The 21494-nt window shown below is 30.0% G+C and overlaps 1 protein-coding gene and 2 long non-coding RNA genes across 3 annotated transcripts; 1 reads left to right on the plus strand and 2 right to left on the minus strand.

The window, feature by feature from the left end:
* Positions 1-16224: 16224 nt before the first annotated feature.
* On the plus strand, positions 16225-16634 carry LOC136987852 (uncharacterized). The gene is made up of 2 exons (XR_010882687.1): positions 16225-16289; positions 16375-16634. It is a non-coding gene; the product is annotated as an uncharacterized lncRNA (long non-coding RNA).
* Positions 16635-16693: 59 nt separating this feature from the next.
* On the minus strand, positions 16694-16991 carry LOC136987857 (uncharacterized). Its single transcript, XR_010882688.1, has 2 exons — positions 16909-16991; positions 16694-16809 (listed from the first exon to the last, which is right to left on the minus strand). It is a non-coding gene; the product is annotated as an uncharacterized lncRNA (long non-coding RNA).
* A 209-nt stretch (positions 16992-17200) lies between these two features.
* LOC136987826 (uncharacterized) lies at positions 17201-17975 on the minus strand. The gene is made up of 3 exons (XM_067285572.1): positions 17568-17975; positions 17400-17478; positions 17201-17304 (listed from the first exon to the last, which is right to left on the minus strand). Exons 1-3 carry the CDS (start codon positions 17973-17975, stop codon positions 17201-17203), a joined length of 591 nt encoding a protein of 196 aa, XP_067141673.1.
* Positions 17976-21494: the final 3519 nt, after the last annotated feature.

The raw sequence follows: 21494 nt of genomic DNA on the forward strand, positions 1-21494 counted from the left end.
AAATAAATAAATAAATAATATTTTATAATTGGCTAGAATTAAATTTAATATTTTATCAAAAGATGTTTAAAATATAACTGTATTTTTAATTTCTTCTTCTTGTTTATTTTCTAGTTTAAAAGAAAAAGTTTATTTTTAAATATGTATTTTTTAAAATTATTAAATGAATAAAATTTCTTTCATATAATATGTAGAATTATTTATTATTGTCTTCATCATATATATAAAATTATAAATAATTATTTTGCAGTTATGCATATATATGAATGTATGTATACAATTCTATTAATTTATAAAAAGATTTATTTAAAAAATATTCCAGAAAAAGGAAGATCATTTAATGTGACATCTGTGAAGGAGGAAGTTAGTAACAGTTTTAAAATGCTAACTTTAATAATTTTTAATAAAACGTTTTTTCCTTACTTTATAATAAATTATATAATCAACCATTTAAACGTAAATATATCAAGATTGCAAAACTGATAATGTATATCATTAAGGCACTATGTTTACAAATGCCAAAATTATATAATTTTATAAATTTTGGCATTTTTTATGTAACTCATATATTATTATGTTATTACTTTATGTAACTCATGTTTTATGTAATTCATATAATGAAAAGACATTCACGTCACTAAAAATGTTAAAAATGTTAAAAAATGTTAAAATAATTGTTAAATTCAAAAGACTTTATACTTTAAATAAATGATATTTATGTATGAAGTAATGTTACAAAGTTAATTTAGAAACCTACTTCTATAAGTAACACATATATATGTAATATATCAATGGCGTGGCTTCTTTATAATGTTTAAAAATCAATTTCTTTAAAAGAAGAACTTTCTTTCTTTAAAAAATAATTGATAAAACCTTCACAGTTAAGAACGAATAAGTTCAACCGTTGTTATGTTATCTGGACCGCATTTCATCAGAGACAAAAAATTACTACTGGTTGTAATCTTTGTTGTTGTTTATTTTACTATGTATTTCGGGTGCAAGGTTTTTCCTGTTATTCCTGTTATGGTACTTTACATTTTAATTTGTATTTAATCTATAGCAATGTCTAGATAAAATGTGAGTTAATTACACTTTATAAGATTTATTGTATTAAATTTGATTTTAAAAATATATATATGTTTAGAAGATAACCATAATACAAAATATGCTTTATCTATTTTTCAAAAATAACTAGTATTATATAATTGTATGGTCTGTAAAGTTAAACATTTAAACTAAAAGTTTGTCTTTAAATGTTATATAGTAATTGTAAAATTATTTAATGCTTTTACACTGCATTAAATCAAATTTGTAAATAATTATAGTAATTCTAAAAGTTTAACACTGTGTTGTGATAATGTAAAATTTGTCATTAAATATAAAGTGTTTTAAAAATTGTCAACATTAATGAATTATAGTTTCTTGACCAATCAATAAAACAAGAAGGAATGGAAAAATCTTTTTAAATGTATTTTTAAATATTTCATATTGTCTTAAGCACAATAAAAAATTATTAATTATTAATAAAACGATTTTATTTTTTCTTCTCATAATATAATTTCATTACATCAACGACAATTGCGAAATCGAAAAAGCAAGGGTGCCTGTAAAACTGATTTTGTGGTTAATGCGTTTTTAGTTTACGTGATAAAATTACTTGAATATTGCTTTTCTAAAAATATAACAGAAATAAGGTAGGTTGATACAGAAGCTATTTATTGCACGTGTACTGTATATAAACTTCAAAAAACTAAAATAAATTTTATCAAACGATGAGATCGGCCGATTAATTGTATGGTGTACATTATTTTATACCCCTAAGGAAAATACTGTAGATCTACGGTAAATTAAATTTCGTTTTCCCAAATCGGAAATGAACTATATAATCGAAAAATTATATCTATGATTGATTATTATTTATAATTTACACAATTCGAACTGTCATTTTTAACATATTTTTCAATTATACCAGCACTAAGCTGGCTTTATAATTGTATAATTGAACACAAGACTAGACAAGAAGCCTATCACATAACATATTTTTTGGGAGAAATTTTTTATGCTAGCGAAACTTGACTACTGTAAAAAACGAAAAGTAACGTATACACGTGAATTTTTTCGTATGTGTATCATCATACACATACGAACTCCCCCCCCCCGCACTTACTCAGGAAGGGACAAAGAGTAAATCGTAAACAAGGCAGTAACTTTACGCCCTGAGGCCCCGCAGAGGTGAACTTTGTAAGAAAAGAAAGAAAACATTACTCTGTTTTAAAGTCAGGAAATATTCACGATCATTTTAATTCTTTTTATAACGCTTTTTCTTGAAAATGAAATATTTAAATATTGCTTTTAAAAAAAAGCTTTTCTAAAACTGTAAAACAAATTTAATTCTTGTAAATTTATAATTGAAAAACATTCAAAATAAGACAATGAATGCAGGATGTGACTAGCTAACAGTATATTTCTAAATGTTTTACAAAATTTCCAATTTTTATTGCTATTTCTGTCCCCTATATTTTATTAAACGTATATGTTTAAAAAAAGCTTTTCTAAAACTGTAAAACAAATTTAATTCTTGTAAATTTATAATTGAAAAACATTCAAAATAAGACAATGAATGCAGGGTGTGACTAGCTAACAGTATATTTCTAAATGTTTTACAAAATTTCCAATTTTTATTGCTATTTCTGTCCCTTATATTTTATTAAACGTATATGTAATAAAATCTGTTAATTAAATTAATTTGATAATAATATCCCATAAAAAATAATCAAGTAATCCTCCTCTATGAAAGGTTGACGCTCGTCTTCGGATAGAAGCTTCCACCTGCAACCCAACCATTTACTGATCTCCTAATTGTGCATGTCTGGCCGTTGCTTGCAGAAATTTCTTCGATGGATCTTACTCCAGACCATAAAAGCATTAATCGGTCTTTTGATATGGTTTGTAATAGGTTACGTCAACAGAGAATATAGCACTAAATAACGGATTTTTCGATATTTCCCCAGCGAGGGAGCAGGGGACAGGATTAAGGCTTACTGTGAAGAACTCGGCTTTTATTATACTATTTTGCATGCGGTTTTGATTGCGTTTTAATAGGTACGTCAACAGAATGTACACTAAGAAGGGATTTTTTTGAAATTCCCCCCACGGGGTAGTGTTATACATTTATAATAGATACATTTTGAGCCACAACAACGCGTGGCCGGGTCAGCTAGTTTAGTACATAATCACATTGCACTAATTTTATACATTGAGAAAATACCGACAGTATAAAAAATTTAGTCCCAGAAGCATTGAAAACGTTAATCCCTTTCGTCATGTGTTATCTCTGTGAAAAGGGTTTTTCGTCAATAGTCCAATAAATCGGTGTCATCTTTCCTAAACAGTAACAGGATGTAATTCTCAACATTCCTCTGCAATAGTAAATCTTTCAAGTATCGAGAGAGCTATTTAATTATTACAATAACAATACAATAATACTCAAACACCAAAACACGCTTACTGCTATTTTTAATTTCAAACGTTTTCAACCTAATCTTTATAGGTCATCCTCAGGAAAAATTTTTTATTACATTTTCACATTCGAATATAAAGCTTTCGAATGCTCGCGACATTCAAAACTTTTCGAATCTTTAAAAATTTTTTAACGTTTTAAATAATAACAGATTAAACCAACTACAATTACTAATTAACAAACATAAAATAAATAAATAAATAAATATTGTATCAAAAGTAGATTAAACTAGTTACAGCTGCCATGTCCTTTCTACGGGTTTTTTTAATCCCATTTCTTTTTCTATTACGTACTTCCATGCCGTTGGAAGATTATTTGCGTCTTTTGCATTTAAACATTTGTCTTCCACCTTACTCCTATATATTTCTACTTTTTCCATCTCTAACGCAATCGTCGGGGAATGGACTGCTTTTACTATTCTCGCTTCATCCCATTTTACGTTCGCTCCTTCCTCTTGACCCATGATCGCCAAAATGGTGTTATTGTGCTCTTTTTTTACATCATATTTGTGTTCTTTTATACGTGTTGCCAAATTACGTCTAGTTACCCCAATATAATCTTTTGTTATCTCTAATTGCTCATTCTCAAAGGGAATCTTATACACTCCCGCCTTATCCTGCATTCTCATTGCGTCCTTATCATTTCTAAGTAATCTGTATATGCTTGGTGCTCTTTTATAAATCATGTTTGTGTCTTTATATCTACATAACTCTTCTATCACCCCTTCCATTTTTCTGTCGTACGTGAACTTGCTGATCCGATCCCCTCTATGAAATCCTCTGTGTCTATGCTGTTTGTAACTCTTAAGCAATCCTTCCATTACGTTCGCTTTATAACCTAACTGCTTTGCCACCTTTTTAATTCTGTTAATCTCCTTAATTTGATCTCGTATGTCGGTGCAATATACGTACGCCCTTTTAATAAGCGCTTTAAACGCTGACATCTTTTTAATCTATTTAATTATTATTCTTTCCGAAATTCACCTTTCATTCATTTTTCGTCCTGGGTTATGATAATATCAACTTAGTTTTTATAATTTCCTCGTTTAAGATATTATAATGTACTCATCATTTAGAGATGATAATTTATTACTGCTTAACACTGCCTCGCTTAACACTGATTCGATATAACGTGGTCTGCTAAAACCTAAAAAAAGCTCAGAATTTACGCTGATTTAAATTATCGCAGCATTTCATTGATTTGTATATAATACGATCATTTACGAACACGAAGCAATCAGAAAAAGGTGGCAAAAGGTGCACTTTCTTTAAACTTTATCTCTCTTGTTCTCGTTAACTAAATTGTTAGAAATGCCACATAGAAATTTTCTAATTGATGACTTCACTCATATTAATATATTTCAGTTTTTTAAATTTTTTTTTGTGTAGTTTATCTTCTGGATGAAAACTAAATTCAGTTTTGAAATATTGAAGATGTGTGTTAAATTCGATATTCAATTTAACAAAATTGTAACACGTGTGTTTATGTTACGTAGTGTTGATGTACAGTCCACAGCTATGTCACACATGTCAGGTGTGTTGTGTAACTATAGACTTCAGAATGCGGGAGAGATCTTCCTGCCTAGAGAGGGAAAAATTGTGCTTTCCATCGTAATTGTTTTTATAATTGATGAGAACAAATTTTTTAAAATACAAAAGTTTGACGTATTTTCATTTAAAAAAATTAATTTAAAAAATTGTATATCTTGGAAATTCCTGTGGACAGCTAAAATTTCTTGTCCTAAAAAGAATTCCTTAGAAAAATAATGACAGCAAGTGATACACTAGTAATTCGAACAAAAGAGGTATTCACATAAACACCATTATCACCGACCCCTAAATATATAGAATATGCCTACAGCTAAGAACACTAAAAGAGATAGTAGGTTCATAGCAACTTTTAAAATGTCAAGCGTTAATGAAGTCACAAGCCTCACGGGAGCCCTACTGTACTGCTTCACCTAAATATCGGCATACATAAAGGCAATACTCAGAAACACACATACACACGTTACACATACCCCTTATTATTGAGAATCTTCTAATGCAATCGAACGTTTTCAATTTGATCAATTTTCTAGAACGTTTGCAATCGTTCTATAATCGAACAAATATGTAGTAACACATTTCGTTCATTCGTTTATTTTATTGAAATTTCGTATTTTTTTGATAGGATTAAAACAAAAAATTCAATTCGGTTTAACCATTTTTTTAAAGAAATTGTAGCAAATATCAATCAATCAATTCTTTATTGTACTAAGGAAAAAATCCTTGTTAAGGGGGGTTATTTAAACGTGAAATAGACTCATAATAAGTTATTGTACATCATATGTTAGTTCAGTTATTACACATAAATCGAATAAAAAAAGATAAGTTTATTTATACATATAATAAGTTATTGTTGACTATCATTCTCTGAGTCATGATTACTAACATCGTTGTTAAATATATCAGTAATTTGGGTAAAAAAATTATTTAGTTTATATATTTTATTCTTTGATAAGTCTCCAATTCTTGATTTATAATTTAAGTTTTGGTTGATGCCAAGTATTTCTATTATTTGGTATTTTTGACGATATTTTTTAATAACTGTACAGTCTTTCAGCAGATGAAGTATAGAAAAGTTGTTTGATTTGCACCAATAGCAGTTTTGATTGGAAAAGTTTATATATGTATTATTAACCAGTAAGAAATATTTATTAAGACGGGGTTGTAAGCATAATCGTTTAACCCGATGACGACAGAATTTATTTTTAATTAACATGCCTTGAGGCTTGGATTTTTTGTAAAATAATTTAAAATTGCCATATTTTTCGTAATTTTTGCGCTAGACACGCGCTCTCTTTTTATTTTGTCTACAAACACTTCAGTCTCTCCGATTATCGTATCTTTTTACATAATTGACAAGAAAAAGTTTTTTAAAAAGTCAAAAGTTCGACGTATTTTCATTTAAAAAAATTAATTTAAAAAATTGTATTGTTTAACATACTGATTACAAACTTGAAGTGTTTTTACGTCTATCAAAACAAACCACGTCATTCTAGCTGCAGTAGAAGGCCAGATGTTTACGTTCAAAGTTGTGATCTATGACAGGGGAGTTACACACGCTGTCATGGCGGCGGCCCCCCGCTGTGACAAGCGATACTTATTTTTTATTATTTCCAAATATGTAAGATTTAATAAATGTTCGCAATAGAATTACTTGGATTGGCTTTTGTTCAGGTTGTCTGACTGTACACCAACAAATCAGTTCATCTCTAGTCAAATATTCCCGGGAAACCACCTTCCTATATTAAGTCTATGGGAGACTTTCTTGCCGTTAATTGGCTTTAAATTTCTTGTTTATGCGCCTTTTACTCTCTAATTAGTCATTTCTATCATGATTGAATCTATATTAACAAATGAGCGTTCTCTCAGAACCGTCTATTCAGGATTTTCCCTCGAAGAACCAATGTCTTCCGTAGTCACGTGATCGGAGTCAGACCTAAACAAACGTTGAGAAATAGCTATTTTTTCATATTATTGTTGTAATTTTACTAGTTTTCATGTTATTTGACTTTATTTAGACCAGAAGATTACATATCAGAAGCTTCCAGTCGAAAAATTTACTCATTACTTCCGGATGTTGCCTATTCTCTGGAAAAAATTAATTCATCGCTAATTATATTTGAATATTGTAATATTCGTTTTAAAAATATTTATAGTGTTTAACATTTACTTCTCGAAGCAAAAATACGTTTAAAACTCGTTAATGGACTTAACATGACCTAGTTATCAAACCCCACCACTCCCTCGTTGAGTCAGGAAGTAATTATAAACTATTAAGAGATTAAGAGATAAGCGATTAAGAGAATTACTTCTGCAGCATTCAAATGAAGCATCTCTCATTGTGATGACGCTTCCAATGCCTCGTAAGAGTACCTGTTCAGCACCTTTGTATATGGCATGGTTAGAAATGTTAACCAGAGATATGCCACCTTTTTTACTGATTAGAGGAAACCAAAGAAGTGTGACCAACTTTTTACTCATAGAAATTTGTCATATTGATTTCATTTTTTTTTAATTTTATTAAAGAATTTTATTAAATTTTTTATTTATTTAATTTAATTTTATTATAGAAATTTAATTATTAGTTTAATTGATGTTTTAAATCTACATATTGATGAGAGCATCAAATTGAAGAGGGAAAATAACCTCTTGTCTTGGGACCTTCTTTTTGTAAAAAAAGACATGAAATTGAGAAAAAAAAACTGAAGTTGTTACTGTGTAACAAAGTGTCTTCCAAATACCCATTAAAATATAGATATATATATATGTGTGTGTATATTGCTTATTTTCATAAATAAAATACTAGCTGACCCGGCAAACGTTGTTTTGCCATATAAATTATTTCTAGGTAATTTCTAGTGTAGACAAAAAATAACTAACTTATTGTAAGTGTGTAAGGATGTGGTATATGCGTGAAATAGGCATGGAGCGCTGTGAACGATGAGGGAATATAAAAATAACAAATGCCAAACATTATTATTTTTAAGTTATTATAATTTATTCCTTAAAATTATATATCATTAATTAATTACGACAGCAACACTAACAAACAATATCAATTTCTTAATGCTATAGCGTGAACAATATTTTTTGTTAGCCCATCTTTAGCTAACACAAACAAACTGGATGGTTTACCCACTCGAGAGCATGCCACGTATAATTGTCCGTGTGAAAAACATGGCGTGCTCAAATCTAAGCCACAAATAGACATCGTTTGGCCTTGGGATTTGTTGATAGTCATTGCAAATGCCAATCTAATCGGAAACTGAATACAAAAAAGATGATAATTGATCAGTTATCGAGCGGGATGAAAAATGATTAAATTACTAAAATGGCTATTAAAAAATAGGGGTTGGTGATAAAAGGGTAAAAATTTAGGGTTGTATGTATTTTTTAATGCCACATTATAGAAAAATAAAAACAAAAAATTTTGTCCAAAAATTAAAAAAAAGGTTAAGGGTCAACAACCCTTATCACTTAGGGGTATGAAAAATAGATAGTAGCCGATTCTCAGACCTACTGAATATGCATATAAAATTTGGTAAAAATCGGTAAAGCCGTTTCGGAGGAGTAAGGTAACTAACATTGTGACACGAGAATTTTATATATAAGATTTAAATTAATCTGAATTGTAGATATGATCACTATAAATTATAAACTTTTTGAAAGTCTTAATTATTTTATTACCAAAACCATTTTTATATTAAAATTGGAAATTACAACAATTAAAAACCCCGGCGTAAAAAATACGCCTAGGAGAGTTTTCAAGCTTACATTAACGCCATCTGGATTTCACAATACTAACTATCTACATACAAAAGTAATATTTTATATTTAATATACAGTATTACAAAAATAAAACATTTAACTTATTAAATATTACACAAAATAATTAGAATGTATTATCTATATTTTTTATTACGATAACTTTGATAAATTTTATAATAATAATAATAGTAAATATAATTTCATTATTTTAATATATTTAAATTTAATTAATGGTAAATATCTAAACAATCAGAAATGAATTTATTTACTGAAATAATGCTTTTAAATAATGGAAAACATTTAAATTATTTCAATTTCTTAGCTAGCTTCTACGTCATAGGATCGTCACAGGAAATAGAATGGCGTCACCTTATCTGTTGCAGGTGTGTCTACGGTCACGTGACCTGTGACGTGGCCTTCAGAAACACGTGTTTTTGTTTTCAATATTATATTTTGTAAATTACTTAACAGAATTGAATAAAAATGTATAGAATTACAAGAAGCGATGTATAACAAATATATAAGAGCATAAATTAGTATAAAAACTAAGAAAATTATTATAAAATCCACAAAAGTGACTTCTATACATCGCATACATACGATTAAAAAAAAAACTTGAATCAGAAATCATGAAAACTATAACAGAAATATGTAATGAACTCAATAAATTTGTGATATCACAAAAACTAGCAAAAAAATTAAAGAAACAGAGAGAAAAACGATCATTTACCTCAGTACTATCATGACCTTGAATAGACTAAGTGGTAAGTTTATTTAAAAAATCAAAAATGACAAATTTATTTAAAAATAAAATCCAAAAAAAATATTACTATGTAAAATAAGATCAGAAGAATATAATCGCGAAAACTGCATACTTCTAAGATGCATAGTTCAAATAAAAATGGTTGTTATTGCCTTCGTTGTCAGCCCGGCAGAAAATTCTGCCGGCTGAGTGTACCAACTTGAAAACGACCCGGCAGAAAATTCTGCCGGGTGACGTCAAACGGGTTAAGTGACACTATTTACGATTTGTTTACAAGCAACTTATTTATATGGGGCCCCCAATTTAAATTTTGTCTAGGGCCCGCTAGAAGCTTAATCCGGCGCTGGTCAGGCCCCGTCCCTCACCACCCGGTTGCCCCATTGTGGGCATGGCCGAATCTATAATGGGCTTGCTAAAAGAGGCCCTCTAAGTGCCCACAGGGACGGCCGGATGGCCGAGCGGTAAAGGTGGCAGCCTACCGCTCTGGGGGACCCGGGATCGAATCCGAACGGGTCGAATAATCCCCAGGAATTTTTCGGGGGGTGGTCCGTTCGGATATGTCGGGCCCCGTCCCTCACCACCCGGTCGCCCCATTGTGGGCCTGGCCGAACCCATAATGGGCCTACTAAAAGAGGCCCTCTTAGTGCCCACAGGGCGGAAAGAGTTAAAAAGTATTTACGGTAACTCTAGATTTGTTTCAGACATTTTCAAAAATTAAATTTAAATACACGTAATAAAGAAAGGAAATATTTATATTTTTAATGAAAGATGCGATATAAAATTAATTATATTATTATTAAACCTTTTATCAAAGCAATTAAATTATTATTGTTGAATGTGTTTAAAATATTTATTTAAAATTTCTTAATTCCGATTAGAACCGCTAGAGATCGCATTGTAAGTAGGTCACTGTCACTTTCCCACGTGAATAAATTTTAAAAATATATACCGTATATCTCGGCGGATAAGACGACCTTCAGATAAAACGAGGTATAAATTTTCGTTGTTAGTTTTAGCATATATCTGTCCTATAAGACGACCCCAAAACTATCAACGGCCTATGAATTTAGTTCAGATCAGCGATCATCATCTGGGTAAATAACACTGTATAGCGTATACGGAATTATATCCTATTCGTAAGTTTTTGAACGGAGTAAAAGAAAAAAAAAACATCTGGCAACACCAAAAAGCAGAAGCTTCAATATCTGGCAACACTGAGACAAGTTTTGAAAAAGACCACGTGAACGACAAAAATAAAAAGGCGGGAAAAGAAAATCATGGAACCAACGAAAAGAAGGAAATATGAAGAAAGCTTCAAGTTAAAAGTCATAAAACAGGCTAAAGAATCGAACAACTGTGCTGCAGCAAGGGCTTTCGATATAACAGAGAAGATGGTAAGAGATTGGAGAAAAAATGAAGATGGTATTTAAAAAATGCCAATGAAAAAATGTTCTATGAGGAGAGGACTAGCTTGCTGGCCAGATTTAGAAAATAACGTTGCACAATGGGTACAAGAACAAAGGCAGAATTGTTATGTTGTTACAAGAAACATGATTAGGGCTTATGCATTGAAGTGGGCACGGGCGAATCCAGAACAAGGCAAAGAATTTAAAGCAACAGTAGGTTGGTGCGATCGTTTCATGAACAGAAAAAAATCTGGTAATACGACAGAAAACAAAAATTGCACAGAAATTACCACAAGACCTTGAACACAAGTTTTCACAAGTTTGTTATTCGTATGAGGCAAAAATACAACTTTCCATTATCTAATATTGGAAATATGGATGAAACACCGATGAACTTTGACAAAAAAAGTCAGAAGTACAGGCCATGAAAAGACTAGGTTTACAGTAGTATTAACATGCATGGCAGATGGAACAAAGTTAAAACCCGTGGTCATTTTCAAGAGGAAAACTACTACTAAAATAAAATTCTCGCCAGACATTTTCGTACATTTTCACGAAAAGGGGTGGATGGATGAAAGGGGTGTAAAATTGTGGATGGAAAATGTGTGACAGAGGCGACCAGGTGCTCTACGAAATCAGCACAGTTTGTTGGTGTGGGATATGTTTCGCAGTTACGTAACTGAGAACACTAAAAATCGCTTAGCACGGAACAATACTAAGATTGCTGTTATACCGGGTGATTTAACTTTGATGCTACAACCTTTAGATGTTTCTCTGATTAAACCATTCAAAGATCACATGCGTGAACACTGGAATAACTGGATGACGAGTGATGAAAAGTCGTATACGAAAGGTGGAGCTTTGCGGGCTGCGTCACTTGATGTGCTGTGTGATTTCGTGATCAAATCATGGGAAAAAGTGGAAGTGGAAACAGTGATCAAATCCTTCAAAAAGTGTGGAGTTTCTAATACCATGGATGGCACTGAGGACGATTTCTTATGGGATACTGATGACGAAGCGGAAAACGACTCGCTAGGTACAGAATTACACCCATACGACGAACTTCTCAACAATGAAAGTGAGGATGTACTTGAGGACCTATTTGCCTTAGATGATAAATGTGAGGATTTTGCAAAATTTGGTTAATGTTACCTTAGGTAGCCAAGATGGCGGCTCGTCTCCGATTTCAGCAAGGAAACAGTGGGACGCACGTTCTAACCTAACCTAAACCTATACTAATAATTTGGTTGCTAATAATTATGGTAATTTATTAGAATAGGTTAGGTTAGGTTAGAACGTGCGTCCCACTGTTTCCTTGCTGAAATCGGAGACGAGCCGCCATCTTGGCTACCTAAGGTAACATTAACCTTTTTTTTTTTTTTTTTGCATCTGTCCTATAAGACGACCCCGGATTTTCGGGGCCTGTTCTTATATTGAAATAAATTTTAAATTCACAACAATAAATTTAATCGTGACAAATTAAGTGTATAATTTAATTTCTAAGTGTATTTCACGTTCTCAATTAACGAAAGTTGTTATTAATCATAATTAAATGAAAAAGACATTATTTTATTTAACACGTGTTAGTCGTTACTGATGGATATTCTTCGTCATAGTGCCATATTTAGGAATTTTAGGTAAAATTATTAGTATTAAACTTAAAATTTCATATTAAATACTCTGACATGTAATTAGGAAGTAATCTATGCGGTTAATGTTACCTTATGGTTCCAAGATGGCGGCTCGTCTGATTCTAGCAAGGAAACAGTGGGGACGCACGTTCTAACCTAACCTAACCTATTCTAAAAATTTTGTTGGTAATAATTATGGTAATTTATTAGAATAGGTGTCCTCACTGTTTCCCTTCTTCTATTTGCTGGAATCAGAGACGATCCGCCATCTTGGAACCATGGGTAACATTAACCATTTATGCTTATAACGTGTAAAAAATTGTTTATTTTTGCTTTTATTTTGGTAGAAAATTACATTGGCATTCTTCACCTATGACAGAAAGTAAAGGAATTACATTTTACTGAATGTAATGATGTTTGTTAAACTAATTTAAATATTAAAACATGAAACTTGGCTGTAATATATCAAAGGAGAGATGTAAATTCTTTAAAATGTAAAGAAACTAATAATTTGTGTGTAAAAGTGGACTGTCATTGACACACAGAATTAAACAGGGTTGAATATAAACTTCATTTTTGACAGCAAGAAAATGTTTTGATGGATTAATGTGTTAGATGAAACTGGAAGGGTAATGAACCTACAAAATTGAGCATTTTTGCATTTTCCAGCAGAGAATTTATTTGGCAAAGAAATATTTTTAGTTGATTTTATAAACCTGCCTTAGATTTAGTTGTGAACTTCAAATTTCTGATATTTGAAATTATAATGCTAAATGTGTTCTGCGATTTTATATACAAATTTTAACTAAGGCAAGTTTATGAAATAAACTGAAAACATTTGTTTCCCGAATAAATTCTTTACTGAAAAAGTGAATGGTTTGGTTTTGTAAGTGTTTTGATGCATGTGACTATACTTTTTAAAACCGATTTTAGTATTAAAATGTGAAATTTGTTTCTGTAGTGTATTAAAAGTGAGAAGTAAATCCTTTAAAATATAGTAAACTAATATGTTCAATTAATATAATATTTTCTGTTTAATATAGAAAATTACATTGGCAATCTTCACCTATGACAGATTAACTTACATAGAACTGAATATATGAATAGGATATATGATTATAGGATTTTTTTTTAAAAGGAAATATGAGAGAAATTCCAAATTACATACTTTTAGAATTATTGCATATATGATTTAATAATGATTTAAATATTTAAATTTATTCGATTTTCTAGCAACATTGTTTACTAATAGAGAAATTTTTGTCGAGGAAAATTAAGATGTATTTATGTATATAGTGAGGGATCAAAAATCTGGATTTGACCTTAAAAAAACAAATATTAATTCCTTCATTGTTGATGTTTTTTTGGCCTTATACTATTAATGTTCTAATATTCTTTCAGAATAAGTAATTTTTTTAATTTTGAAATTGTAATTAGTATATTTTCTGTTTACATGTAGTGATTCTGTAAATTATACTTTGAATTTTTTTAAGTATTTTTACATTCCTTGCTAAATACTAGCTTGAACTTAGAACATCTAAACTTGCAATGTATTTGGAATTTACAGTACTTAAAATGCTAATTTACATATGTATATTTGAAGATCTGGATGGGGTATCTCTCCAATAAGTCCAGATTTTCAGAACTTCACTGTATAATACTATATTTGTAAATTTGTACATTTACATTTGTAAATTATTAAAATTTCGCTGGAATGGAAGGTTTGCATTTTTTATGATTTTGAATTTGAGTTTCCTTTCTCTATGAAATATGAATCTGAGATTTGAATTCTTTTGGTTCTCATTCTGTTTACTTAACATGTATAAAGAAGAAAAATCAAGTGTTATTAAATAAATTGAGAATTTTAAGATAAATGCTAATGAAAAAACAATTGTGATTATAATTTTTTATTTATTAAATAATAATTTATAACAAAGTAATTGAATTTAGAATAAGAAAGCGTAATACTTTAAAATTAATCACAAATGTATAAATACTTATATATTTTAATTTTATTTAAACTATTTTTATTGTCTATTGTCATTAAATATTCATATTTAAATTACTATATTCTTTATTTTTTAAAAGTTAAACTTTGAATCAGAATTGAAACCATTAATCAGGGGCCCTATTCTGGTCATCGTCTCTCGTCTCTCGTCTTTCCCAAGCCGGTCGCTGATTGGCTAATCATTTGTTTACGTCTCGAGAGATCGTCGCGTCTCTCTAAACGCGATTCTGGACAACTTTTTCTCTCTTCGCTTCTCTCTTTTATCAGAGACGAGCGGATAGCTGTCTTTCAGCCGGTCTTTCGTCTTTCGCCTCGATTTCGTTATATCCAATATGGACGACTCCATGCTACTCGTGCTATACGATCGTATCACAAAACGTTCCCTATCTCGAGAAAGAGTATTTCGCGATAGAGATAACGCTTTTGATTTAGATGATGATGAATTTCGTTCAAGATTTCGTCTAATGAAAGAAGCTACCGCGTGGCTGTGCAACGAATTGCGGGATGATTTAGTCCGGAGAAAGTCACGGACCGTAATTCCACCAGAAGTTTAGTTATTGATAACCTTACAATTTTTTGCTTCTGGTGGATTTCAAAGAAATGTCGGTGATCACTGCCAACTTAAAGTTGCCCAGTCGACAGTGTCCCGAATTATGCCATCTGTAGTCAACAGTATCATCCGCCGATTGGGACACAAAATTTCTTTTCCTAGGAGTAGAGAACAACAATTGGATGTGTCCTCTGGATTTTTTATCATCAGTCAAATGCCAGGAGTTGTGGGTGAGTAAATTGTTTTTATTTGTTCATTAGAATATAATATAGTATGTAATTACTTTTATTTTTTTAAATAGCTGTTACAATTTATAATTTTAAAATTAGTGTATAAAATGATAAAGTTTCTTATTTAATTATATGATGATTTTTACTATTTCTTTACTTATTGCAGGAGCTATTGATTGCACTCATATTGCAATCAAGGCACCTCCAGCCTCCAAATATAATGAAGAATCATTTATCAATAGAAAAGGATTTCATTCTATTAATGTTCAAGTTGTAAGTATTTATACAAATTAACCATCTAACTATAAATAAAATTAATGTCTTTAATAAAGTGGTATCTTTAAATTTCTATGTCAAATCACTCATTTCACTATCAATATCACTTGAATACAAGATATAAACAACTATTATTCAATTGTAATAAGACTAAAATTATGCTTTTAGGTGTGTGATTCTCAGTTGAGAATTTTGAATATTAACCCATTGTATCCGGGGCGCATGCATGATGCTTTTATCTGGCGAAATTCTACTCTGCAGGAAAACTTTGAAGATGGAGTAATAGGAAGAGGATTATGGTTGCTTGGTAAGCATATATTTCACAGACATATTGTCTTTTGAAATATTTCGGTGTCATGTAATTCCAAACTAAAACAAAAATGTAAAGACATTATTTTCTTATTAATTTGGTATGAAAAAGTAAATACCATTCTCTAAATTATGTTTACAGGAGACAGTGCTTATCCTTTAGAAACATGGCTGCTTACACCTGTAGGTAATCCATCAGCAGCTGCAGAATTAAATTACAATGCAGCTCACAGAAAAGCCAGAAACACCATTGAAAGATGTTTTGGTGTTTTAAAGCAGAGGTATGAGAAATTCTCACATTTTTCTTACTAACAATTTACTAATTTTACAAAATTATATATTAAAATTCTTATTTTTAATTATTAGATTCAGATGCCTTGACTTGAAGTCAGCTGGAGGATTACAATATGTTCCAGAAAAATCAGCAAAAATAGTGATGGCTTGTGCTATTTTACATAACATTTGTGTAGCATTTAACATTCCTTCAGAAGAAATCTGTGGAAATGATGATGATGATGATAGCATAAATAAAATGGAACATTCTGCAAATCAGAATGCTGTAAATGTCAGGCAACAGTTAATATTACAGAGATTCTGTTAAAATAAACATGAATGAAAAAAGTGAATTAATTTTGTTTCCAGTCTTTATTCTTTAGAGACTAAATAAATAAGTAAACACACTAAGTTATTATTTAGAAATATTTATTTATTATTTATTTCATTTCTAAGTACATTATAAAATAAAAAAAGAGACAGACAAAATTGTTTAAATTGGCTAGCAGTACGAACACATCACGCAAACTGAAAAAAGAAGACACGCATGTAAATATAAAAATATTGTTTACTCAATAAATTTTTTAAAAAGTATTAAAATGTTAAACAATTATATAAAATAAATACCCTTTGCAGAGTTTGCAAGATTTCTTTGAGAATATTTTTCTCTTCCATTATATTATTTTGTCGTCTTATTAGTTCATTATTTTCTGCTAGGTTTTCATCTATAGATGAAAGCCTACATAAAAAAAATGTATATATATATATATATACACATAAATGACTAGATACTTTTAATGAAACTAGACAAAGCATTTAATCAAAGAGAAATGTTTTAATATTTTTATCTAACTATATTAATATTTTAATCAATGAAGTCAACTTCAAAGTAAAATAAATTCCAAAAAGATTATAAGGTTTACCTTGTTAATAATGAATTTTGATTAGATGCAGATTGCTCTATAAATGAAGTTACAGTATCTTCATTTGAAGATCGGTGACGACGACGACGACATCCAGAATCTGGCATTACAACGGGAAGATTAAAACATTTAATTTTAAAACTAAATAAACTTGAAGTCAAGAAATATAATTACTTGACATAATAAATAACTTACTTGCAGATTCAAGATCTTCCCTCTCAACTATTTCACGATGTGGTTCCACATCATTTCCTTCGGAAACTATATTCTGTATCTACGATATATAAATATAAATATATATATATATATAGACTATATTTAATATATAAAAAATGAATTTATAAATAAAAAGGTATTACTTACATTATGTAAAGGTTCAACGGAACTTGTAGTGCAAGCTCCAAGCTCGTATAAATTTTCTTCTTCCAATCCAAATTCTTCGTTCCCAATTAATGACACCTTTTCTTCAAGATCTGTTAATGGTGGAGTACTTCTTTTCCCTCCACCTGTTCTAAGTATATCTTTCCTTAAAGCAGCCGCTTTACTTTTCGTTGGGGAACGCCACTGACTCCATCTTTTTTTTAATTGTTCCACTTCGATCAGTGGACCATCAGCTAGACAGTTCACTTTATCCCTAATTTCTTGCCATCCATCTCGTAAAGTATTTTTGGAAATATTTCCGTCCAATTTTCCTTTAGCTAAATATGGACGCTTTTGCAACTCGGTTACCAACATTTCCATTTGTTCCGATGATAACATAAGTCGAGACATCTTGATTACCTCGTGCCGTACCACGTGCTCTATATTTTCGTATTCTGCACTTTCGAAAATTGTACAATTTCATTGGTTAAAATTCTATACCGCGTTGCGCGCGCAGATAACCCGAACATGTATAATCAACCGAATAGAATCGTGACGTCAACGACAAAGACGAGATCGTTACGAACGACCAGAATCGCCACTTTGTATGAGAGACGAATTTCGTCTCTCGCTTTGACGTCATTCGTCGGTGAAAGAAGAGACGAGAGATAAGTGACCAGAATACGGCCCCAGATGATTTTAGATTAAGTTACAATTTCTTAATTTATATAAAAATTTACATTCATTACAAATGATTAAGAACTTGGGTGTAACACACGTTATTTTTAAAGTACGAATAATAAAGTATTCAAACTTTATAATAAAACAGAAATTAAATGGCATAATTCATACCTCCCTTACCTCCACATTGCTATCAATACAAGTAATAAATTATTGTAAACAAATTTTTTAATTAATGTAAAATTTAAATTGAGAGTTGACATATATCTAAAACATTTTAAATTATTCAAAAGTTTTCTTCAGAGGAATTTAACTCAAAATTAGTTAATAAAGTCTAACTGAAAATGTTCTCTAAATTTCTATAATTAAACCTTGTCAGGCAAAGTTATTCTCCTTTCCAAAAGTAGAGATCAATTGCTTTGATGAGTTTTTGTTAGCTCTCTGCCTCACATTTTCATCTATTAGTCTCTTTTCTATCGTGTTATTACTTACTTTATCTTGTTATCTCCATAATTTACTGTGAATCTCTTACTATGATATTAGGAATATTCCAAAATTCTTGTTTTAAGAAACCAACAAATTCTCTCCAAGAAGGAATTTTCTCGGTTCCATGAAGTAAACATTTTGGAATATTATTTTGTTTTCTCTTTGATTTCTTTGCTATTATATGTTTTCATAAATTGCTCTTGTATTAAATAAATATAATTTAAAATTTGCAAAAGCAATTAATTCATTATAGATATTTTAGATTTATAATTATTAATTTATGTTTATATTGTTCTATTGGATATTGAACATTAAAATTTTATGCATGAAAGTGGTATTCTATGTGAAGTTTTGATTCAACATATTCTGTTTCTCACAGGAAAAAATTAGTTATTTTTTTAAATAAATCTGCTAATAATAATTTATCATTTTTAATAATTGAAGAGAGTATTTTGTAAGGAGATATTAAAACAATTCTAATCATCCTCCGTCTATTTATGAATCAAAGAATTACTTTCTTGTTAAAATACATTAACTGTTATATAAAGTGATATTCTCATAGGATGTTACAAATTGCATATTTTGTACATCTGTACTCCAAAACTGATCATTCATTCTGTGCTCTCTGAAGTTATTACTCAACAGAATTCTAAGATAAAATTATTTTTTTGAATTTATTCAATTAATAATAATAACATATTTATATATATTTTTTATTTTAATCTAATGTAGAGGTATTGTATTGTTATATTTATCAAATTTTGAATATGGTTTAGAAGTATAGTTTAATTATGTTACAAAATTCTTACTCTTAGTAGAATTTCTCCAAATAAATGTCATTTGGTAACAAGACTTTAAAATTTCCACAATAAATAACCATGTAAGAATTTTATTGACTTTATTTTATACATAAATTCAGAATAAGTGTAAAATTTAGTTATAGAATGTGTCATTAATAATCATTACTATAGAAAGTTTCACAAATTTTTGTAGTAAGTTTCATTAATTTTTTTTCCCCATTTACTTTAATATAAATTAAATCCAAACGATTGACATTAAATCAGGCTACATTATTGCTGCTATTAATTAATAGTTACATACTGAGTAATTTGGCACTAGTGCCAAATTAGCATAGGTTTAACCTGATTTAATCCTGCAGTTGTTTGGCTTTAATATAATTATTGGGTTTTGAGATGTTTATATATCATTTATATTTTATACAATTCAAAAGTATCAATGTAAAAGAGTAAATACTCAGCAATAATAATAAATATCTTGTATATTGAAGCAAGTACAGTATATTAACATTGATATACTCTGAAATTAAAAGGACTAGTTAATCAATATTTTTATATACCTTTTAAATGTATTATAGAGAATTATTAAAAAAAAAAAAAAAATACAAAGTGCTTTATTTTTCCATCAAAATGACTTAAGCTTATAGCATATTTTAATAAACTGCAGACATTTTTCTTCAAAGTTGGCAGAATTGAATGTGTTACCTTGACATCAATCTGATTACACTACACTGGAGAACACCGGGATGTGTAAAATACTGCACTCTTAGAACCTATAACCGGTGTGAAATAAAAAACAAAGGATGCTTATCACCGCAAACGTTTTCGAACTGCTGGGAGTTCTTCTTCGGGTGTGAGACTGAATTATTGATGGGACAGAGCGAACCGTTAAAGGAAATTCGAGAAACAATAATAAGGTGTTACATGAGACGCATGTGTGTTCGTCTAGTTGACCCAACATGACCTTAAAGGTCAGAGTGTATCAACGTCTGCCATGCTGTCGACAGAATCAATTCATACTTAAAATTGATGCAGTTCTCATTGAGGGACGATTTGTAGATTTGAATGGCCTCCAGTCACTTAAGGTGTTCGTTGTGTAACGTAGTGCGGAATGTAATTGAAGTATATAAAATAACAAAATTTATATGGCAGCATGGAATTATTGCTATAATGTTTAGCATTAATTTGTAACTATAATTAAAAATAGGTATAATTTAAATAAACAAAACACAGATAAAGGAACAGTTTAGTGAAAATTAAATTTTCCTTTTGCATCTTAGATGCCCAGTCATTGGCACCATTGTCATATAGCACCCCTACACCTTAAATAGGCTGCTTAATGTATTCCACCGGTCCTGTCCAGAGAGGTGTAAAGTGGTATACAGTAAGACCCTGCTTAACGCGGGGGATGTGTTCCTAGATGACAGAGCGCTAAACGAAACAGCGTTAAACGGGGTCATCTTAACATGTAAATAAGGGGGATACGTGAAACAAACAGAGAATAAGAAAATTTATCAGTTTTTTTTTTTTTGTTTGTTTTATTTTGTAACATTTATTGTTAAATACTTTTTTATTACATTAATTATAGACTTATTTATTGCTAATATCAAAATTTATTCATAAAACATTCATGAAAATAAACAAAAAGTTCGAGTAAAGAAGTTACGTTTGTGAAGAGGAAAGTTCTTCCTCATTTGACATCTTTTGTTTCTTTGTGAAGAAGTCATCTAACGTCGTTTGCCTTTTCCTGTTTCGTTCAGCAAGCAGTTGTCAATAGCAAGACATCGCATCCATGACACTTCGTCTTGCCTTTGAACTTCTATCAAAATTGAAATCTTTTTGTATAAACTGATCCATTATTTCCGTTATACTAGCTAAACTTTCTTTTAGAAAATCCGTTGAAAGTTCCTTTTGTTCCTCATCTTCAGAAACGCTAATTTCGTCATCTTCATGCACCCGTTGTTCT

Source organism: Centruroides vittatus, unplaced genomic scaffold, assembly GCF_030686945.1.
Source record: "Centruroides vittatus isolate TY-2023 unplaced genomic scaffold, ASM3068694v2 contig_1230, whole genome shotgun sequence".
Classification (NCBI taxonomy): Eukaryota; Metazoa; Arthropoda; class Arachnida; order Scorpiones; family Buthidae; genus Centruroides; species Centruroides vittatus.

What these genes read in the sequence shown, in the direction of transcription:
- LOC136987826 (XM_067285572.1), bottom strand. Translation starts at nt 17,975, where the DNA reads ATGTCTCGACTTATGTTATCATCGGAACAAATGGAAATGTTGGTAACC. An exon ending in CCGTTGAACCTTTACATAAT is followed by an intron (nt 17,479 to 17,567) that starts GTAAGTAATACC and finishes TATATATCGTAG; the next exon opens with ATACAGAATATAGTTTCCGA. An exon ending in GGAAGATCTTGAATCTGCAA is followed by an intron (nt 17,305 to 17,399) that starts GTAAGTTATTTA and finishes TTGTAATGCCAG; the next exon opens with ATTCTGGATGTCGTCGTCGT.